The following is a 24148-nucleotide window of genomic DNA, read 5'->3' as shown; positions in this document are numbered from 1 at the left end:
GTGTGTAAGCTCAGGGTCACTGTAATTGGAGCTTACAATCTCTTTCGCCATGTGACAGTGCTGGAAAACTACCAAGTACTAGCCTGTAACATGGGAGTAAGGGAAGAGAGTCCCAAAATTCTTCCACTCATTTTCTTCAGTCTTGGTTCAAACTGAGCAGTGGGAGTTTCTAAGTAAAGGGACATATGTGCTGCTGGAGAGTGGAGCATTAAAGTTGTAGTAAACTGCATCAGAGTTAAAAAAAATAAAAAAATAAATGCATCGCATACTAGCACAATATGAAATACTTAACTTAGAACAAAGCCCTCCAGCGGAGCAATCTCACCGCTAAGAGGGCTGACATCTTCCCTCAGTCTTTCTTCTGAGTTTGTAGGCTCTTGCAGTGGGAGTGGCTGTAGCTGAATGGGAGCCCTTGGTTTTGGCAGGAAGCTCTGCAGGTCGCACATCCCGGTGATGACACCGGCTGCATCCAGTAAGAATATCTCTTAAGCGGTGCATGTTTAGGAGATATTATTTTACCTACAGGTATGCTTATTATAGGCTTACCTGTAGGTAAAAAAAAAAAAAAAAAAAAAAATCACAAAGCGGCCTTTACTACCACTTCAGACTCCTTTCAAACGGAAGCGCTGCTAAAATGGCCGCTAAAGCACTGCACGTTTTTGCGGTGCTTTAGCTGCGTTTTAGCAGAGCTTTTCCGGCTCTAACGGGGCACTTTAAGGTCACGTGAACTTTAAACAAAAAAAAGACCAATTTTGCGGGGCGCTTTTGAAACGCTTTTAAGGCTTTCAATGGGCAGGGGCATTTTTGGAGTGCTATTTACAGCGCTCCAAACACACACCAAAGATGCTACTTGCAGGACTTTTTCTACCGCCCATCAAGCGCACCGCCCCAGTGTGAAAGCACCCATTCAAAGGAAAGTTTTCAGGCACTTTTTTCCGGTGCTATTTTTAGTGCTAAAAAGCCTAAAAATTGCCTCAGTGTGAAAGGTGTCTTAAAGTGGATGTAAGCCTCAGACATAAAATATAAACAATAGTTTATAGTGTGTACTTGTCTCAATTCAAAGCACCAAGTGTAATTTCTGCCTGCCGCCTCATTCCTCTGCTATCCGCACGAGTCACTTCTGACAAGTTTTCCTGTCCCCAACAGAAAAATGGTGACAGGAGAGGGAGCTCCAGCTGATTGACAGACCCAGCTCTGTTCCTGTGTGGTGTATGAAGGAAGGTGTGTCCTTTCCCTCCAATCAGCCATCAGAGCTCTCCTCACTGATGTAACTTCAGCTCTCCTCCCCCTGCTTTTCAGAGCTCAGGGATCCAGTGTTAATTCTGCACTTTAAATGGATGTAAAGGAAAGACGGCTTTAGGTAAACAGGTACAACTTATGCAGGAGGATTTGTTTCATGCTTTGTGCATTACCTGAGGCCAGTCGCTTTACTGGGTATATGTAAGGGTTTACAACCACTTTAAAGACAGTCTTTTGCTTTGCCCTGCAAGGTTGGCTTAAAGCCCCACTCTGAGCTGCTTTAAAATTTACCCATGCAGTGAGTTCCCCCTTCCCCCCCCCCCCCCCAACACTGGAAAGGAATACGTTCAAACATTTATGTTATTTCTTGCTCCTGTAGGCTTCTTCGTTTCCATGCAACAGATACCCCCAAAGCCGCTTCACTATGCTGCCTGGCCAGTCTTAGCTCTCCGACATCATCACCTACAATACAAGCATTGTACAGGAGAAAGGGGAGAGAAAGGCCCATGCACACCCACATTCTGGTAACACAGCACTGGCTGCCAGGGGGAAGCAAGGAATAAGATAAGTATTTATACTTTTTTCCCCCCTCCTCTCTTTCCAGTCAAACAAGCATTTAAACATGTCCAGAAGCCAGGAGCTGGGCTATAAGGGCTCATAATACACAGCACTGCAATGCACAGATTTTTATGCATGAAGGTGCGTTGCATTAGCCAGCCAATACAAACTGAATGTTTATATCCAATATTTTAGGACTGTTACTGATTAAAATTTGTGTTCGATTAATTTTTTTTTTTTATAACGCACATACAGATCAAACTACTTTTAGCTGATCTCCTTGCATTGCAACTCCGCATTAGTCAGTGGTAAATGTGGTATACACTATATAAAATCACCCGATACTAGTTTGTTTCCACAATCCATGACTTAACTTCACAGTTCACACAAATACGTTTTAAATTCAAACTGTAGCACTGACGGAAGTAATTTTTTTTTTTCACAGTAGCGTGACAATCCCTCCACCTCCGGTCTAACGAATCACTCCTACCTTATGGCATGGACCCCTGTGCAAACAGGTGGTCATGCAAGCGGGTATCAAAAGGGTTAACACAGACCATAAACTTCTGTCACGTCTCCTTAAATCTCACCAGGTCATTGGTAGAAAGAAAAGATCTACGTACTCACCTCTTAAGTATAAGATTACATTTTTGTGTTCAAACACAAACTACTCACATAAAAATTATAAAAAACACAGCTTGTAAAGCCGACAATAGTGTTAGTTCCATAGGACAGCAGTGCGTGACGTCATGCGTAGCTTCTCCCCGTATGCATTACATTCAATCAGAACTTCGATTTCACCGGACTCCTCCCCTCTTTCCTTCGTTAGCAGACAGAGGTACTTGGGGAAGGGGGAGGAGTCCAGTGACCTCGATGTCCGTGACTTCACCGGATCTCCGAAGGAACTCCCTGAAGCCGGCTGAGAGGCGAGTACCAATCAAAAGAATTTTGATCAATCAAAAAAATGAATCGAGGAATATTTAATTTCCACAGCCCTACAATATTTATTAGCATATCTCACCAGCACAAATAACTTCTTATATCCGACCTTCAGAAAACCAATCACCACTCCACGACCAGCTCTGCAACACAAGATAAAAAAAATATATATTAATAATTCTGAATCTGACCACTAGGGAACGACTTGGCACACCCAACACCCAGAGGTCTATAAGCAATTTGATGGTTAGCGCCATCTATGGATTAAAAGTTCTTGTATTCAAACTCACAGACAAATCCAGAAGCCAATCAGTTCATTATAAAATCTATATAAATAGTGACTTTCAGTTGATATTAAAAGGAGACTATTTGCTTATTGGCCCTGAACTTAAAAAGTAAAAAGGATTGCAATTTCATAGAGAAAAGTGTATAAAATGTTTATCTTTAGTACTGAATTACTTCTAAAAAAAAAATAATAATTATATAGCAGTACATTCACTGTGTCTAGGCACTCCTGTGCCTTTAGTCTCATCGCTATCTATTGGCAGCGAGATCATCTAAGGCACTTCAGCTCTTAATTTTTTGGAGATCTGGGAAATGAGAAGACCTCTTCAGGTGTTGACACTGGTAAACCCAGTCAAGGGAGTTTACTCCCTATATAACCCTTCCTCCTTCCAGGAGCACATCAGTTTTTGTAGCAAAGCAATATACTTAAATCCCAAAAAAAGAGGGGAGGGACCTCTGTGTCCCATGACATACTCAAAGAAAAAGACTTTTATAGGTAAGCTGTTATAAAAATCCTGTTTCTTTATCGTACATCATGGGACACAGAGCCTTAAGTAATTACTTAATGGGACATCCCATAGCAATGCTACTTGAGGGGAAGGAGACAACCCAGAGGGTACCCCCAGACTTGAGGACCTATACTGCTGCCTGCAGCACACTACACCCGAAGGAGATAGCCTCATACCTCCTTACATCCACCTGATAAAATTTTGTGAATGTATGCACTGAAGACCAAGTTGCAGCCTTACAGATCTGAGCCATGGAGGCCTGGTGACGCACTAGAAGCACTAATCGACCTGGTAGAGTGCGCCTTAAATTGAAACAGGAGAATCTTACCCCTTAAATCATAAGTTTGAATTATCACTTGTCGAATCCACTTACCGACAGTGGATTTTGACACTGCCTGTCCTTCCTTAGGACCCTCTGGCAGAATTAACCAGACTTCAGTTTCACGAATCTGAGCAGTTGCCTTTAAATAGATTTTCACTGCTCTCACCACATCAAGACAATGTGGTGACTTTTTTTCCCTGGAACATGTTTTTGGAAAAAACGATGGCAGGACAATATCTTGGTTCAGGTGAAAACCTGAGACCACTTTTGCCAAAAAGCCTGGACGAGGGCGCAACACCACTCTGTCCTCATGAAAAAAAATCAAATACAAGAAAGAGCAGCCAGTTCCGAGACTTTCCTTGCTGAGGGTATTGCAACCAAAAATACCAATTTCCTTGTCAAAAGGACTAAGGGAATATGTTGTATTGGTTCAAACTAATGTTTTTGTAACACAGACAAAACTAAGTTTAGGTCCCAAGGGTTGAAGGGAGGTTTGACATTCCAATTAAGCCACATTACCCCTTGTATGAAACCCCAGACTAAAGAATGAGCAGCAAGTGGTGTCTGAAATAAGACCGATAAAGCCAACCCTTGGATTCACACCAGGAAATATAAGCCCTCCAGACTCTATAATATATAAATTCTGGAAGCTGGCTTCCTTGCATTAATCAGGGTAGAGATAACTGACCCGGAAAGCCCACATTTCTTCAGAATGTGGTTGTCAATAGCCAAGCGGATACATTTAGAGACCATAACGAAGGATGGAATATCAGTCCCCGACAGAGCAGATCTGGCCGTAGTGGGAGGGACCATGGGCCCTCTACTGCCATCTTTTTACGATTTCTGCATACCATGACAGTCTGGGCCATGCTGGTGGCCACCAGAATTACCAGCTTTCTTTCCAGCCTGAACCTGCAAAGAAGTTGTGGCAGCATCTGAATAGGGGGGGGGGAAATGCATAGATCAGCGAGAACTGATCCCATGGGGTCACCAACGCATCCGTTCCGCATGTGAATGGATCCCTTGTTCTGGCCACAAAGTTGACAAAACTTCATGTTGAACCTGTACACTAGAAGATCTACGTCCGGAGTCCCCCATCTATGGCAAAGAGCCTAAAATATGTCGGGATAAAGAGACCAATTCTCCTTGGAATAACTGCTGGTGACTTAAGTAGTCCGCCTGCCAATTCTCTACTCCCGGAATGAAGACTGCCGAAAGGCATGGGACAGTCCTTTCTGCCCAAGTTAGAATATGGTTCACCTCTCTCTGTACTGAGAGACTCTTGGTGTCCCCTTGGTGATTAATAAAGGCCACAGCTGTGGCGATATCAGGTTGAATCCTGACAGGACAATTCCGTAACCTGAAAGTCCAGGCCTTTAGAGCCAGACGTACTGCCCGAATCTCTAGGATATTGATGGGCAAGGCTCTTTCGGTTCTTGACCACTGTCCCTGGACAGTTGTCTTTTCTAGTACTGCTCCCCAGCCTGAATGGCTGGCATCCATCATTACCACTTTCCAGATGAATGGTCTGAAGGATTTTCCTTTCAGCAGATTCTGGGTTAGTAACCACCAAGTGAGACTTTGGGACACGCTTGGGGACAGCTGCATTGGCAAGTCTAAAGCTTGAATTGTTTTGTTCCAAGCAGACAGGATACTGTTTTGCAACAGTCTTGAATGAAACTGGGCATAGGGAACTGCTTTGAATGAAGCCACCATGGTTCCTAGTAACCTCATGTAAGGCGAATGGAGGGATCACCATTTGACCTGACCATCCGCACCAGCTCTCTTATGGAGTTGATCTTTGCCTGAGGCAAGAACACCCTTTTCTGGGCTGTGTCTATGATCGGACCCAAGTACTCAAGCCTTTTTAGCAGTATTAAGGAAGATTTCTCTAGGCTGAGAATCCAACCTAAACTTTTTAGATAGTTGGTTGTAGTGCATATGCTTTGCTCCAAATGAGCCACCGACTGATCTATTAGCAATAGATGGTCAAGGTAAGCTATTACTGTCATGCCCCGTGCCCTTAACCCGGCTAGAGGTGGAGCCAGCACTTTGGTGAACACCCAGAGTGCTGTGGCTAGCACGAAGGGCAGAGTTACAAATTGAAAATGCTGCTGTTCTAACTCGAACCGCCAAAACTTTTGATGAGCAGGAAATATAGGGGCATGCAGATATGCATCCCTGATGTCGATTGATGCCAGAAGTTCTCCTCCTAGAAGGATAGAAACTAATGACCTGATCGTCTCCATGCAAAAGGAGCAGATCTTCAGGAACCGATTTAGATTTCTTAGATCTAGAATGGGTCTGACATTTGGTTTTGGTACCATGAAAAGGTTTGAGTAAAACCCCAGACCTTGCTCCTTTGGGGTGATCTGTACGATCAACCCTTGAGATATTAATCGGTCTAGTGCCTGAAACAGATTGTCTCTTCTCTGGCTCTTTGGGAACGGTTGACCTCAGGAAGCGAGACAGTGGAAAGTCCCGAAATTCCAGCTTGTACCTCACGTTACCATGGAGATGACCCATCTGTCCTGAATTTTCTCTTTCCAGACTTTGGAAAACTGCAGAAGTCTTCCCCCCACCTTGGTGAGGGAGGTTGCATCCTCATGATGATGCTTTAGGATTCTCTTCTTTGCAGGTTTCCGACCCCAGGACTTGTTTTGAGACTGGGTTTGATCCTGAGGTTTTCCTCTAGAGTCTGACGGCGGAGGCCATCGCCACTGCCTAGAGGCAGAAACCCCCGGCGCAGGGGAAAGAGCCTATTTAAATGAAGGGCGGTTATACTTTCTTTTGACTGGCAAAAGAGTACTTTTCCCATTAGAAATTGTTTGGATATATTTATCCAAGTCTTCTCCAAATAATCACTCCCCATATAAGGGAAACCCAGTTAGGTGTTTTTTACATGGTGCTTCAGCTGACCAATTTTTTAGCCACAGGATTCTATGCATATGCATAAGCATAAGCACAAGGCGGGGCGCCTGGTGAATAGAATCTTTAATGGCATCTATTGCAAAGCATGGTGCTTTTGGTAGTTCAGCCAAATCTCAAGCTTGTTGTGCAAGAAGCTCTCTAAGGGCCTGTTTAAATTGGTCCTTTAGGGATTGGCAGAGGCCTATTGCAGCGATTGCAGGCTGAATAACGGCACCTGCCAAGGAAAAGGCAGACTTTAGCAGGGATTCCAACTTTTTATCTGTTGGCTCCTTAAGCATCTGTGCATTGTCTACAGGACAAGCTAAGCTATTATTCACATTGGAAATCGCAGCGTCAATTGCTGGTACTTTCCATCTTTTGGAGAATTTCTCCTCCAGGAGGATAGAGAATTGAAAATTAGCCCCTGTACACACGGTTGGAGATTTCCACAACCAAATCCGTCGGATTTTGTCCATCGGATCTTGTCCGAAACTGTTGCATACACACAGTCGGACAAAATTGGTGAAAAATCCGATCTTTCAGAACGTGATGTCGTAATTTCGTTACGATGGGACTACATTCAGGCTAGTAGCCAATAGCTTTGATGTAGGAATTTGATCTGAGCATGCGTGGCACTTGGTCCGATCAAAATTCTCTACACATGATCGGAGTATGTCCGATCGGGCCCAGTTGGTCGGGAAATATTTCCAACATGTTGGAAAATTGGGTCCGACGGATATTCCGACGGAATCAGTCCGATGCATACCACACACAGTCGGATTATCCGACGACACGGTCCGTTAGGACACATTCCGACGGATTCTCCGACCGTGTGTACAAGGGCTTAGGAGAGAGAAAATGCTTACCTGGGTGATCCAATTCAGCAAACATAAGCTGTTCTAGTAATGGATGTGCAGGAAACGCATGCAAAGGATATGAAAATTTTAAGGAACCCAAGGAAGAAGCCAAGCTTTCAGGAGACTCTGTTAAATGTAGCCTGAAAGTAGAACGAACCATCTCCGTAAGAGTTTGTATCAGCAATTTCTCAGATTCAGAGTCTGAAAAAGGTTCATCTACCGTGGTTTACTCCGCAGCTGCACCATCAATTTGTTCCAATGGCTTGCCATAGCTGGTAATTCAGACAAGGATGACAGCGTGGAAATGTGACTCGAGATCCTAGTGCCTGGGGTTGAAACCTTCAGTATCTTTTTAGTTTCTGTGGTGTCTTTTTTTGGCAGGCATAGTCCTAAGTACAAAAACAGAGGCACTATACAAATTTGCACTTAAATGCTGAAAATAGTCATGACTTTTAAAGCCGCTATAAAGTCCAGCCTAGTGATGGGAAAAGAGTGTTGTTCTTGTATTAGGAATGCCAGTTTTGCAACCCATACGTGTCCCACAGCTCGTGTGTCCTTGTGTTGCAGGCTGCTTGTCTCTTCCTCATCACCTGAGAAGAGACTGACAGCTGTGGTATTTATTGGTTTTTTTTTTTTTTTTTTTACTTTATATCTTTATTAATTTATTTTTCAATTAAATACAACTCATACAACCTTCCAATAAAAAAAACAGTATTAACACAATACCTGTTTACATATCCCTCTCCCATCCTTCCCTTCCTACATTCATCACCTACCCCACTCATACACTCCCATTCATCATACTTCCTTCTTACTAAGAGGTACCTTCGTTCATCATTTTTGCACACCATTCTTTCCATATCTTATCAAACTTTTTAATACCCCCTTGTCTCATATACGCTACTCTCTCTTTAAGGATAACCCTATTCATATTTTGCACCCATTCGCCACTCGTGGGGGGTGTGGCAGATTGCCATTTCTGGGCTATGAGTTTTCTAGCCTGAAAGAGACACCTTACTTTGGCTAAATTACTATCCTTGGGGTCACTACTCCCCTTGATCCATCCCAATACACATCCCATTGGTTCCATTTCCACTGCCATCTCAAAAACCCTGCTAACTATCATCACAACCTCCCTCCAATACCGATGTAGCTTAGGACATCTCCAAAACATGTGGATCATATCTCCTTCTGTCCTACCACATCTTGGACACGCTGCATCGCTCCTTCTACCAAATTGGGCCAACCTCTTGGGGGTATAGTATGCTCTATACAATAACAGTAGATGTGAGAACTTTTGAGATGGGGAGATGGACACCCATGGCGCCACCTCGAGGATCCTCTCCCATTGGGCCTCCGAGATGTCACCCACATCAGACTCCCATTTTTTCCTGTTTTTTTTAGCCTGTTTTTTTTCCTGAGATTTCTTACACAACTCGACATACACTTTGGATATTAAACCTTTCCCTGATTTTGCTCGTATTATGTCCTCTATTACTGGTATCTGACTCCATTCCATTACTATACCCTGGAACTGTTTATCCAAAGCATGCCTGATCTGCAAGTATCTAAAAAAGGATTTTTTCGGAATTAGGAACTGATTCCTTAAGTCTTGGAATTGTTTCATTCTACCGTCTCGATAGATCTGATGAACTAAGTGTATACCCCTTTTTTCCCATTCCCTTACTGGTCCTATTTTTAAAACCTCTTCCAACTTATTGTTTGCCCATAAGGGGGAATATTCTGTAAATCCCTCATAACCCAATATTTTTTTAGTTGTCTCCCACACCTTAATCATTAATCCTAGGGTAGGGACCTCCCGTATGAATGCCCATGCCTCTAATGCTACTACTAGTGACCTTCCGAGGAATTGTGTGAGGGGAGAACCCTTTTTCCACCCCTCTCCCCCCACTTCCTCTCCTGATAGGTGTTGTAGCTGAGCTGCTATGAAGTAATTAAACGGGTGTGGGAGCGCAACTCCCCCTCCATTACTTAGAAGTTGCAGAGTCTTTAACCCAATACGTGCTCGACCCCCCTTCCACATCAGTTCTCTAAATATGGTATCTATCTTATGGAACCAGTCCTTATATATCCATACTGGGGAATTATGTAGTACATAGAGAAGTTGTGGCAAAAGAATCATTTTAATAAGGTTGCATCGACCTGCTACTGAAAGTGGTAATTTCTTCCATATCTTAATTTTTTGTTTAAATTTGAATACCAGTGGAACCAAGTTATTTATCACATATTGCTTAGGGTCTTTAGAGATGCAGATACCCAGATATTTCATCTTACTCACTATCTGAATATGTGCAGCTTCACAAGGTAGGGGGCTAACTAATGGGTCTATAGGCAATATACAAGATTTGTCCCAGTTTTTTTTGAAGCCCGCAAGATGTCCAAAATTAGTAATTCTATACATCACTTCCCCTATTGAATGCTGAACATCTCCAAGAAGCAAAAGGAGATCATCTGCGAATAATACTACTTTTTCTTCTTCCTCCCCTCTCCTAAAACCTTTTATTCTCATATTTGATCTCAAGGATATAGCCAAAGGCTCGATCGCCATAGCGAACAAGAGGGGAGACAGGGGACACCCCTGCCTCGTACCTCTCTTCAGTCGGATCCCACCCGAGCTTTCGTTGTTGACTCTAATTCTTGCTTCCGGACATCTATATAACATTTTAACCCATTTTATGAATACCGGGCCCACCTTGAATTCTCTCAGGACTCTCCACAGATAGCTCCACTCTAGAGAATCAAAGGCTTTAGCAGCGTCCAAGGATAAAACCACTCTCTGGCCATCTCCATCCACTGGAATCTGGAGGTTCAAAAATACCCGTCTTATATTTGTACTTGTGGATCTCCCAGGAATAAATCCTGATTGATCGGGATGAATAATTTTCCCTATCACTACATTCAATCTATTTGCCAGGACCTTAGCTAGGATCTTAACATCCAGATTCAGCAGAGAGATGGGTCTATATGATGAGGGGACAAGAGGGTCTTTATTTTCCTTTGGCAGCACTATTATATTTGATTCTCTCATTGAGGGAGGAAGTTCCCCTGCTTCTAGCGCCCAATTAAGGACTTTCAGAAGCTCCGGAATTAGTACCTCACCAAAGTGACGATAGACCTCCACCGGAAGGCCGTCTGGGCCTGGGGCTTTCTGACCTGCCATTTCTTGTACTATACGCCGAATCTCTTCGATCGTTATAGGACCGTCTAGCATATCCCCATCTTCTTTCGAAAGATGTGGAATAGCCAGGGGGTTGAAGAATATATCCATTTCCTCCCTCATCTCGGCCTGGTTAGATTGATATAGGTCCTCATAGTACGCTCTAAATCTCTCTACAATATCTGAATTGTTAGTAGATATCCTGCCATCTACCATACTAATCCTTGGTATCGTAGATGGAGCGGAATTTGTTTTCGCCAGGTATGCTAGCATCCGCCCTACCCTTTCCCCTTCCCCAAATGCTAGTTGTTTCTGAAATAAAGATTTATTTTCGGCCTTCTCCAGCATTATATGACGATATGCCTGCTGCGCTTTAATCCATTTTCCCTGGTTATCTAATGTTGGGTTTTTAATATACTGGATTTCTAAACTTACCACACTTCTTGAGGCATTCTCTTCCCTTTCCCTAAACTGTTTTTTGATTATAGACATCTGTTGTATTAAAAGCCCTCGGAGGTAGGCTTTCAGTGCATCCCATACCATCCCTGTTGGAGCTGAACCTGCGTTCAAATTAATAAATTCTTTAAGAGAGCTCGATACAACCTTTGGTTCCCTCATAAGCTCCAACCAAGTGGGGCTGAATCTCCACCCTTTTCGCTGGCTTCTCTCTCCTATATCCAGGAAGCTCTTTATTGCTGAGTGGTCCGATAGACTTCTTGGCATATAGCTTATTTTACTTATTAATGCTCCCGCCTCATCATTCCCCAAAATCATATCTATCCTTGACCGGGTTGAATATGTGGTGGAGAGACACGAGAAGGTTCGGGATTTTGGATTCTGGAGTCTCCAGAGATCCTTCAGACCCATTTCTCCCAGGAACTGCGACAAGCGACTCTCATTTATACCCCCTTGCTGAACCCTCCCACTAGGAAATCTATCCAATATTTTATCCATGACCATATTAAAATCTCCCATTAATATCAGTGGGATTTCCGGTTTGTCCAGCACAAATTCAACCATGTCATATAAGATATCCATAGTGGATGGTGGTGGTATATAAACATTGGCCAAAATCAAAGTCTTTCCCTCTAAAATACCATATAGGAAGATATACCTTCCTTGTTCATCTATCTTCACCTGGAGGCAGTTAAATGAAACCCCCCTTTTTATAAAAATACTAACCCCCCTAGAAAAGGAGGTATGACACGAATGGTATTGGATATGGTATTCCCCCCACCCCAACTGTGTAGTGGCGGCTTTTGTAAAATGTGTCTCCTGGAGAAAAAGAAGCATTGCTCCGTGAGACATGGCTGATAGCTTAACTGCCATCCTCTTCTTCGGATCCCCCATCCCTCTAACATTCCAAGAGTATAAAGTAAGACCTCTCCCCTCTAATACCGTGCGTTCACTCATTACAAATTACAGTGAAAATACCTAAAAACTCGTGTATATGACTCCTCTTTGTTATACCCTTTAATATAATAAACTTTCAACCATTGTTTTCTTATAGGTGCGTGTCCTCGTGACCCTCCTTTATTATTCCCTCTTGTGTAATAAATTTTTGCCCTTTGTTTTGTCATACATAATTGTGCTCTAAGTGGTGTTCTACTCACAAAAACAATCCTCTTCCACCCTACTCCCACCTGCCAGTCAAGCTTTACACACCATAAACTTCTCTCTCTCCACCCATACCATTCACCTTTCTCACATTCTTCTCCCATTGCCTCTTTAGGCATCACCTGGGGCCTTCTTCTGTGACCTTCCCATTCACACTTTGCTTGTGAATAACTCCACATTTTTAACTTAAACCTTATTACCAACCCAACCCCCCACCACACCCCACCCCTCCCCTCCTCCCGAAAATCGCCAAACAAGAATATTACCCCATACAACTGGTAAAGGAGGTGGGGACCCCGCCGTCCCCTTCAACCAAAGGGGAAACATGCGTGACCCCCCCCTCCCTCAGCTCTCCCTCCCCCTTCCCAAAACAAAACAACCAACACAGAAAAAAAAAGGGGATTACAGTTGGGTCCACATTCCTCCTCCCCCTCCCCCAAAACATAGGTGGAAGAAAAAAAAAGAAAAAAAAAAAAAAGAGGGGGGGGCACAAAAAAGTCCATCACTACTAAGATCTCCGGGGGTGGGACACCAACCACTCCTCCACACCTCCAGGATTATCAAAAATTATAGTCCCTTCAGGAGCATTTATCCGTAATCTTGCTGGATATAATAGCGCATAGGCCATGTCCATTTGGCGGAGCTTCCTTTTAACTTCCCCAAATTTAGCTCTCCTTCTTTGAAGGTCTGGGGAGTAATCCGGGAAGATCGACACACGCGAACCATTATATACGATCTTACCCCTCTCCCTAGCTTTACGGGTAATAGTCTCTTTGTCCTTAAAAAACAGTAGCTTAGCCAGAAAAGGTCTTGGAGGGGCACCCGTCTGTGGAGGTCTTGAAGGGACTCTATGTGCCCTTTCGATAGAGAAAAATGAAGAAAAAGAGTCCTGACCAAACGTATCCCTGAACCATTTCTCCAGGAAGGCTATAGGATCTGAACCTTCACAGCTTTCTGGCAGACCTACAATCCGAATGTTCTTCCTCCTCATCCTATTCTCCATTTCATCTAATTTATTATCCTGTTTTGTTAGCTGTTCTTGTATTAACCTGAATTCTCTTATCATGGGGGCCAGATCATCTTCAACCCGGCTCAACCGCTCCTCAAGGGCCGTAGTCCTAACCTGAATCCTTTGAATATCCTGTCTAGTATGTGATAATTCCTCCTGAATAGAGATGAGTTGAATGCTCATTCCTCCCAGGGATTCTCTACAAAGGTTGACTGCCATCAGAACCTCTCTTAGGGTTGGCTCCGGTTCTGGTTCAGGTCCTCCCTGCAGACCCTCCTCCAATGAGCCAGTTGCCCCCTCTAGGCTCGCATCCTTGGCTTGACCCTCAGAGTCAGCTCTTTCCTCCTTTTCCTCCAAAGCCGTTTGGGACTGGCTTGGCCCTTGGCTTTTCCTAATGCCTTTGATGCCTGATAACCTATTAGCTTGGGGTTGCTGTCCTTGTTGCGGGCCCTTTGGGGAAGTCTGACTAGGCCCCTGACCCGGATTATGGGCGTACTTCTCTAATTTTGCGGCTGCAGCTGCTTGGCTGGATTTAGACGCTCGGTGTGATGGCATAGTGACTTTATTTTATTCCAAAATATTATCCCCAGAGATTATATGTATATCTGATTTCTCTCTCACCCTAGGCGAGGAAAAAAAGGAGGGGATCCTAGGAATAGGGAAACACACACGGCACCGAATTGTACTTCTAAAGTTCCCAGAAGGGTCAAAAACAGTTCCAGCTCCAGCTAAATGACCTGCATAGGTTACCACATCAGAACAGGTTAAGGTTCCTTTAAAGAGAGAGTTTCTGTTTCCCGATACTCTTATAAACACTCTTATGAGCGAAACGAACTTAGATTGCGTGTTGAAGCATAAAAGACATCTTCATACAAAGGAGCTTTACACCAAAAGAAAAAAAAAAACAACAAAAAATTTCTTAATGGCAGGATCTCTCATCGAGGGGTGTGAAAAAAAAGGAGAACCACCAGGTGAAAAGGCACACACTACACAGTTTTACATTATTTACTGCAGACTCTGAGCTATGCCAAAACCTCAGTATCTCCTATTCCAATCTCTACATTTAACTGTGTGAGCAGGCACTTCAGTGCCGGTAAAGAGTCTTTTTTTTTTTTTTACAGTTCACAATCTTCTCACCAACAAAAAGTTCTTTCAGGGTTAAAGCAGTGAAAAGACAACAAGCAGGAAGATTTATGCACAGTGTGATTAGTGAAGATGATCCATCTTCCTTTTCCTGTAAACAATATCTCAATCAGAGATCACATAGCAGTTCAGGCTCACTATCTTACATGGCAGTGTTTACTCTCACCAGTTCGTTGTGTTTGAATAGAGTCTCCCTTTGTGTCATTCCTCTGCTGCACATAGCCGAGAATGTAGTCTCCTCCTCCCCTCTTTGAACTCTTTTACCAGAACTTGCTCTGTCGTTTCCTTGGCAATCAGAGAGGGATCCTGCCCACCTCCAACGAGACTCCTGTGGAGCGCCTTCACTGCTGTATGCCGTAGGGGTAAGCGGGGGGGGGGGATGCCTGTTCACTCGATCAGCTAGGCGCTACTCTCCTCATCCATCATCCGACCTGTCAGCGGCAGAGAGGGTCGGCGAGGAGAGACGCCGCTCGTTGCTGTACGCTATCAGCATGGAGGGGAGAGCGAGGCGAGACGCTCACTCACTCAAGCACACCTTCCTCCTTCTCCATCCGGTCACGCCCCGTATTTATTGGTTTTTAGTTGTAGGGGGAAGTGTAAGCAACCCTCTGGTCCCATCAGGGGGGAGAAGAAAACATTTCTGCAACTTTCTTTTACCTTGCAAAGTCTCCCTCCACACGCTGCTGCAACCAGACACGGACTGAGTTTACAGTGAAGACAACATTGTAAAGTATGTGCATAGATTCCCTCTAGTGGAGAATTAAGGCATGACAACATTTTTTCCCTAATGGGAGAAATACATAGATGTTTTTAATACCCAAGTTTCTTCCCTTACCTTAGCCACGCCACAAGATTTGCTGAATTAACAGACAATCTAACCTTCACCCATCACGGCAGGCTGCATAGCAAACCTTAAAGGACTGGGTTCCTAAAACAGGGTTCCAACTGCCTTGAACCTATAAAGAGCACCCCATCAGGAAGTTTAGGTAATGTAACAAGACCTAAGCCCTGGGTTCCTGGGGTCCAGCCCTACAAAGAGGTGTTACAGGCAAAACCTTGTGCTTCAGATACAAGGCCCCAGATACCATCCCTGTAGGCCTCAATGGCACTTTGGATGGATCTGGTCTATGGAGGCTATTTAAATCCAGCATGGATCGCTCCTGGAGATCCTCTGGGCACATCTTCACTTGTGACCAACACCTTAGACACTGGAGAAAAAAACTGATGTGCTCCTGGGAGGAGGAGGGATTATATAGGGAATAAACGTTCTTGATTGGGTTTACCAGTGTCAACACCTGAATGTGGCCTATAGCCCATTAAGTAATTATTTAGGGCTCTGTGTCCCATGATGTACGATAAAGAAAACACTGTTTTCAGTGGCATGTCAGGTTATAGGCAGAAAAAACACATTTGGCATTTCATTTTTTGGGGGTTGGGGGCTGGGTACCTGGCTTGGAGTGGGGCTTCCTGTCCCACTCCCTCCTTCTGACTGACCGCCTAGGCGATTCCTAGGTGGCCCCTGCCTCCCGGCAATGTTCTGGGACAGGTGACAGGTCCCAGAAGATTGCCTGGCCATTGATGGAGCACAGCACGGCTCACACATGAACAGTGCGCGCCCGACTGTGAAGTCACAAACTGTCACAGCCGGAGTGCCCACTTTCACAATGTTGGAGCCGCAAAGAGGAGGGGGAGAGAACGGAGGCTTCGGGCGGCTGCATCGCTAAACCGTGGGAAGGTGAGTGGCTGTTAATTAAAAGTCAGCAGCTATACTTTTTGTAGTTGCTGACATTTAATAAACTCAAAAACCAGTGGAACTTGCTTTAAAGCTAGGCGCGCTCGTGTGTTAATACATTCTAATGGGCAGAATTCTGGCCAACAGAACGTAATAACACCAGACTCGGGAACATGCATTAGTGCTCATTAACGCCCATGCCAAACGCAACTTTTTACCATGTTTTTTGTCTCTGCTAAGCTCCTGAAAAAAGGAAAAAAAAAAGCATCAAGAGCATATAGTGTACATGAGGCCTTATTTTACAGTAACAGCTGTGTATAAGGCCAGCCACAGATGGTTCAAATCTCTGCTGGTTCAGAAAAAAACAGCCAAGCTTCAAACCATGTAGGGGTAGGCTGAACGTACCCATGTTAATCAATCAACTTGGGTACAACCAGCTTGCCAGATTTTACATACGGTTATCACTAGTGGTCGGTATAGCCGCTATCACTCACTGAGATTACAATTGCTTAGCAGGAGGGATTCCCCTGTCAACACTGTATGTTGATGGGGGAAATCGAGCCACCCGTGGTTGCAGGAAAGAAATTTGTTCCGTGTATGGCCTGTCTAAGGGATAAAACATGATGCATGGATTAAATTGATGAGATGCACTAAATAAGTTTTTGTTTTTTTGTAATTCCAAACTGAAAGAAGCTGCAAAGGGCATTTGTTTTTTTTCAATCTAAATAAATTATCTAGCTATGCATACCTGATAACAATCATTAAACAGTATCAGTATTTCATGACTTTCCAAATATCAAACACATGCACACAGACATCACAATCATATATGCAAACCATGTGGTTCAAGTAGTCCGTCCCTTTATTGTACCAATTCTTACGTTTTAGCTGTGCAGTCCTTCAGAATATACAGCTGATGCTGATTTGTCTGCATACGAGAGGCGCTGGTTATTGGGGCAGGCAGCCGCTGGGCCTGAAACATGGAGTGTGTAAAATATAGTGAATCTTCTATTACAAAACAAAGTTAAAATATATTATTATAATACAGAAGTTATATAGCATCAGTTTGTGCAGCACTTTATGATATAAAAAGAGAAAGTACAATTACAACACAATTCAGACAAGTTGGTCAAGGGGGCCCTGCTTTTGAGAACCTACAACCTAAAAGGAAGGGGCAAGAAAGAAATTAAGAAATTTAAAATGTAAATTTTTAGGCAGTCAGAATAGGCTTCTCAAAAAGAGAAAAAAAAAATCATTTTTATGGATCGACTAAAGGAGAACAGAGTAGGAGATAATCATACAGATTGGGGTAGAGAATTCCAGAGGATAGGAGAGGCTCCGGAGAAGTAATGGAAGTTAGCCTGGGTAACAAGGGAGCTAGAGAGAATGAGCCAAGAGGATGGTTTGGATGATATAGTTATATGATGTTGTTAGTATTTTGTATTTTACTTGTTGGGTGAGCAGATGCTAGTGGAAGGACTGGCAAAGAGGGGTGGTGGACATTGAGTGTAAGTGACCTGAGCGAAGATCTCCTCTCCCCCTCCCTCTCTGCAGTCCCCTGGAACACATCACAGGTTCCACAAGACTGCAGGACCATTCACAAAGCACAGTGTGGCTTGTACATGCGCAGTGGGCCGTGACCCAAAAAGCAGCATAGCCGGCTGCCTACAGGATTATAAAGCTGCTGACTTAATTTTTTTCCCCATAGTGAACCTCTTTTTAAAAGGGGTGAGCTGAGAACAAAGAAACAGATTTGTGTATCATTAGCATAAAAGGCGATATTGGAAGGTAATCAACTGACCAAAGGAGGCGATATAAATATAGAATAAAAAGGCATCTGTGGACAGAACCTTGGGGGACTCCTACAGAGGAGGTAGAGGAAAGGAGGAGATAGAGTTTTAGGTGAAACTGACGGAGCACCTAGATAGGTAATAGAAAAACCAGGAAAGTGTAGATATTACCCAGATATTATTTATAATACCCTTGATACAAATAATTTGATAAAGCCATTCAATTTTTTATCCATGGCTTTATATTTTCTCATCTATGTCATCAAGACTAATCTCACTTTGTTACCTAGTTAACCGATGGCGCCATTTTGTGGTCATAAAGTGTACTGCAGGAAAGCAAAACCTCAAAGTACAGTGGTTCAACACACAAAGTAAATCAGTAAAGGACAACAACTCACCAGAGCAAGGTAACCAATTTATCATTGAAAACAAGCTTTTTTTAAACTGTTTATATTGTTATCAGTGGAAGCACATATGTTTGACTTTCCCTGATGACTGTTAGAACAGACTGGTTCATATACAGTGCATTTGTCTTCTGTTGGAAAAAAAAAAAAAGCTTCAAGCTAGTTATACACTTGGAAGCACAAGCATATATTGGATGCTGGGACAAATAAAAACAAGCTCCTTTGTGACACAGCTTAAAGTGGTTGTTAACCCATAATAAAAAATAAGTAATACCTGCTCTGTGCAATGGGTTTGCACAGAGCAGCCCCAATCCTCCCCTGCCGAGTGCCCTCCATGGCAAGCTGCTTGCTATGGGGGCACTTGTTCAGGCTCAGTCCTAAGCCATGCCCTGTGTGTCCACCCACAGAAGGGAGAGAGCTGCTACTTTCATGCACAGCACTGGATCGAGTTCTGGTTCAGGTAAGTATAAGAGGGGGATAGGGAGCTGCCAGGGCTGGCTTAGCCCTTCCGTCTCTGGGCTGGCTGCTCAGCTGTCGGCTAATTGCCAGCTCTCATCTCTCTCCACAATTACCAGCTGTTCCTGATCATGCTCGTCTGACCCGCCTACTTAAAAGCTGTCCAGCTCACTTCACCTCTGCCTTCGCCTTGGTCACATCCCAAGAAACCATCTCCTGCGGTTTTGTTTAAAGACTGGCTTGCTGACATCCCTTCTGGCTCCTTATCCTGCTTGCTGTTGCTCTACTTGGATCCCTGACTTCTGGCCTGGCTGATTACCCCATCTGGTTATTGAACTCTGGCCTGGCTGACTACTCTATCCAGTTACTGAACTCTGGCTATGCTTTGACTACGCTTTTTCTATTTACCTTTTTATTTAATAAACAAGTGTGATTTAATTGTACTTCTGTCTCGGTCTGGGTTATGGTTTCTGACAGTAGGCGAAGGCCACAATAAAGGCACAATCTCTCCCCTCTTCGTAGAGGCTCTCTCATCCGCAGAGAGACGTGTGAAGCCCAGGTGCATGGGTTCATCTTCACTGACCGTCTCGGTACCAGGAGGCATGGGAGGTGAGGGAGGAATAGGTGGGACTACAAAGTTCGGAGGCAAGCGTACAGGAGGCTTCCGCAAGCGCTCCTTAAGAGAAAGTCTTTCTCTGAGTCTGGAGTCAATGAGGATGGCAAACGAGATCAAGCTCTCCAGCTCAGTGGGTATTTCGGGCTGCTATCTCATCCTTGATGGAATCTGAGAGACCATGAGAAAAAGCAGCCACGAGGGCCTCATTGTTCCAAGCAACCTCTGCTGCCAGAGTACGGAATTCAATGGCATAGTCGGCAACAGTTCTCATACTCTGATGGACATGAGGCACTTGGCAGCAGAAGCAGAGCGTGCGGGAACGTCAAAAACCCTTATAAAGGAGGCCGCAAACTGAGGGTAGCTCAAGACAACATGTTTTTGCGTCTCCCATAGAGGGTTAGCCCAGGCCAAGGCTCTCTCAGAAAGCAAAGATGGGGCAGCATCTCAACGTATATCTCAACCTGATTGAGAAACCCTCTGCATTGAACTGGATCAACCCCAAATCGCTGGGGAAGCGGAGCGGAACCAGACATACCTCTTATAGAGGTAATACTCGAGGCAGGTGCCTGCACAGAGACTGGCGCAGCAGCAGGGATGGCCTGCGACTCAGGTTGTACCAGAGTAGCCACCGTGGGGGATTCCAGGTGAGCCGTGCGACTCAGGAGCGTTTGTAACGACATGGAAAAATGATCCATGTGGTGATCTTGCTCATCCAATCTGGAAAAAATATTACCAACAAGTGGATTGACTGTATCTTCTGAATTCATGGCCTTCGCCTACTACTTTCGGAAGTTTATTCGTAACTTCTCGTCTCTGGTCAAGCCCGACTGATATGACCAGAAAGGATGGTAACCCACAGAGTTGGTCTCCGGAGTCCGTTAAGGCCTTTGAGACTCTCAAGGCTGCCTTTGTTTCTGCTCCTGTGTTGGCACATCCTGATCCTATGTTGCCTTTTTTCCTAGAAGTTGATGCTTCTGAGACTGGAGTTGGCACCCTTCTGTCTCAATGTCCTAACTCAGAGCGCTATGCATCCGTGTGGCTAATTTTCCAAGAAATTGTCACCTGCCGAGTGCAATTATGAGATTGGTGACAGAGAGCTGTTGGCGATCATTTTAGCCCTGAAAGAATGGAGACATCTCCTTGAAAGTACCACTGTGCTTGTTCTTATTCTTACTGACCATAAGAATCTTACATTCTTGTCTGAGGCTAAGCGACTCTCTCCCAGAAGGGCACAATGTAATTAAACCTCGACAAGAAAATAGCCCATCGTCTCATTCTTACCCGGTACTAAGAATGTAAGGGTTGATGCCTTGTCACGACAATTTTCCTCCACTTCCAAGTCGGAGTCGGTTCCGGTTCCTATGATTCCTCCTGATCATATCTTGGCTACGGTTCGCACCTGTCTTACTTCTCCTTTGGGTGACAAAATTCTTGCTCAGGTCCACGCTCCTCCTGATAAACCTTGTGCCCACTGCTTTGTTCCAGAGTCTCCGTACTGCTGTGCTCCAGACTTACCATTCTCCCAAGGCAGCTGGCCATCATGGGAAGAATCAACTCATTTGGGCCATTTACCAACAAATGGGGTGGCCTAGTCTATGGGCTGATGTTACTGCCTTCGTAGCTGCCTGTCCCATGTGTGCTCAGAGTAAAGGCCCATACACACGATCAGACTTTTTGACAACAAACATGCAAATTAGCTGTTTTGGAGCAACATCCGACCGTGTGTACGCTCCATCGGACAAACTTTTTTGGTTTTCATCGGACTTTTGTTGGCTCTGCGAACGGACAAACTTTCTGGCAACAAAAGTCCGATGGAGCAAAGTCTGATCGTGTGTACAGAAAACCATAGGACTTTTGTACAAAGTACAAACAGGCATGCTCAGAACCAATGCAAAAGATCAGACAACAATACAGAAGTTGACCAAAGGTGGCGGTAAAGAGCAGAAAAACCATGTGATTTGGTGAAAGTTGGCTGAAAAAGTCCTGCTGTGTGTATGCAATACAAGTTCAGGGCCGACGCCCTTTGTACAAAAATCCAAGGGAAAGTTTGTACAAAGTCCTATCGTGTGTATGAGGCTTAAGACTCCACGACACCTTCCAGTGGGCCTCCTACAACCCATACCCATACCCAATGGAGAGAGGCCCTGGACTCACCTGTCTATGGATTTCATTGTGGAGTTGCCCAACTCCCAAGGCAACAGTGTTATCCTTATGGTGGTTGACCGGTTCTCAAAGATGTGTCATTGTATTCCACTTAAGAAGTTGCCTACCTCTAAGGAACTGGCTTCCATTTTTGCTTGGGAGATCTTTCGCTTACATTGGCTACCCAAGTTGATTGTCTCGGATAGGGGCAGTCAGTTTGTCTCCCGGTTCTGGCGAGCCTTTTGTGTGCACAGTTGGGAATCCAGCTTGCGTTCTCTTCTGCATATCACCCGCAGTCTAATGGGGCCGCAGAGCGAGCCAATCAGTCCTTGGAGCAGTTCCTACGTTGCTATATTTCTGACCACCATAACAACTGGTCAGACCTATTACCATGGGCAAAGTTTGCTCACAACAGTGCCTTGAATTCTGCCTCCCGATCGTCTCCATTTATGGCGAATTATGGTTTCCAACCTTCCATGTTGCCTGACTCATTTGTTCCGCAGAGTATTTCTGCATTAGAGGAGCATCTCCGCGGTCTTCGTTCCACTTGGGTACAAGTCCAGGAGGCTTTGCGTCATGCTAATGATAGGTACAGACTCCATGCTGACTGCAGACGCCTGCCTGCGCCTTCCTACCAGGTTGGGGACAGGGTCTGGCTGTCATCTCGCAACCTCCGGCTTAGTGTTCCCTCACTGAAGTTTGCACCTCGGTTTAGTGGGCCTTTCCATATCCTTTGCAGGATAACCCAGTGGCTTACGCGTTGGACCTTCCTCCTAGTATGCGCATCACAAATGTGTTTCTTGTCTCCTTATTGAAACCGTTGGTCTGTAACCAAGTTACCACCTCGGTGCCACGACCTCACCCTATTCAGGTTGAGAACCATGAGGAGTATGAGGTACAATCCATTGTTGACTCCCGTAGGTTCCGTGGGCACATACAGTACCTGGTGCATTGGAAGGGGCACGGTCCGGAGGAATGCTCCTGGGTTTCATCCTCAGATGTACATGCCCCTGTCCTCCTCCGTGTGTTCCATAGATGGTTTCCCCTCAAGCCCGGTGGCCCTCCGAGGGAGAGGGGTCATTGAGGGGGGGTACTGTCAGGGCTGGCTTAGCACTTCCTTCTCTGTGCTGGCTGCTCAGCTGTCAGCTAATTACCAGCTCTCATCTCTCTCCACAGTTACCAGCTGTTCCTGATCATGCTTGTCTGGCCTGCCTACTTAAAGCTGTCCAGCTCCCTTCACTTCTGCCTTCGCCTTGGTCACATCCCAAGAAACCATCTCCTGCGGTTCTGTTTAAAGACTGGCTTGCTGACATCCCTTCTGGCTCCTTATCCTGCTTGCTGTTGCTCTACTTGGATCCATGACTTCTGGCCTGGCCGATTACTCTATCCGGTTACTGGACTCTGGCTATGCTTTGACTACGCTTTTTCAATTTACCTTTTTATTTAATAAACAAGTGTGATTTAATTGTACTTCTGTCTCGGTCCAGTTCATGGTTTCTGACAAGAGCTGAAGTGTGGGGGGCCGGTAATCTTAATGAAGAGAATACATTAGGTTAAAGAACCTTCAGCCTTTGGAAATGAGTGCTGTAAAACATATCACAAAAACGAATAAACAAAAACCTAAAAAATATATTTGCTTTGCATTGGCCATAGGTCAGAAAAGCAGTACAGTATTTGACCTAATAGATGACTATAATAATTTTACCTTTGCGGATGCTTTTCCAATTTCATCTATGACCATCATAATTTGTTTTTGAGCTTCAAAACTGAAAACAAAAGAAAACAGTTATTAAATGACCCCAAACAAACACTGATAGTAAAGCTGGATCTGTTCAAGTTGGGGCTTAATGTTTTGACTTATGGGCACTCTACCCATAGAGTAGAGTGCCCAACAACATGGGAGTGGGTAGATGCGGTAGAAGAAATATATAATATGGAAAGCCTGAGTCTGAGAGAAGAAGAGGAAAGGGCAATATTTCTAAAAAAATGGAGAGGTTGGAAACAATTTAAGCGAGATTGGAGTTTCTCCGCACAATTAAGACCATAAAGACCAGGATATTAGGAGCAGGGATACTACTGACAAGGGGATAGGGGAGGGGGGGGGGGTAGTATAACTTTAATATAATTTTAGTGAAATAATGGGAGTAAGATACAAGAATAGTTTTAAGAACATGAAATAAAAGTTGTATAAATATTTTACATTTAATTATACAAGTAAGTAACAAGAAAATAGCCACAATGATGTGAAGATTAATTCCAAGAGACAACAATGAACGTCAAGTTGATTTATAGTCTCAGGTAAAGATTCGCTGATGTGGCAAAAAGAAGAAAAAATAAATAAAAATGTTTTGACTTATGTGGTGTTACAATTGCAGTGCCTACCTTAAAGGGACCCTGTTGACAGAATAAAAGATTTGAGCAAAATCACCTTTAAGGCTGGGT

At 44.3% G+C, this 24148-nt stretch overlaps 1 protein-coding gene across 1 annotated transcript in view; it reads right to left on the bottom strand.

Annotated features, from left to right (window-relative positions):
• The window catches only part of ATAT1 (alpha tubulin acetyltransferase 1), a gene marked incomplete in the record, with an annotated part of 60863 nt that overhangs the window by 25997 nt on the left and 10718 nt on the right, over window positions 1-24148 (bottom strand). The window contains 3 exon segments of the mRNA XM_077478965.1: window positions 2819-2879; window positions 17180-17271; window positions 23412-23472. Of these exon segments, the coding sequence (XP_077335091.1) occupies window positions 2819-2879; window positions 17180-17271; window positions 23412-23472 (214 nt within the window).

Source organism: Lithobates pipiens, unplaced genomic scaffold, assembly GCF_037356315.1.
Source record: "Lithobates pipiens isolate NorthernLeopardFrog02 unplaced genomic scaffold, aLitPip1_a1.2 Scaffold_1, whole genome shotgun sequence".
Lineage (NCBI taxonomy): Eukaryota > Metazoa > Chordata > Amphibia > Anura > Ranidae > Lithobates > Lithobates pipiens.
This window is presented reverse-complemented; position numbering and strand designations above follow the sequence as displayed.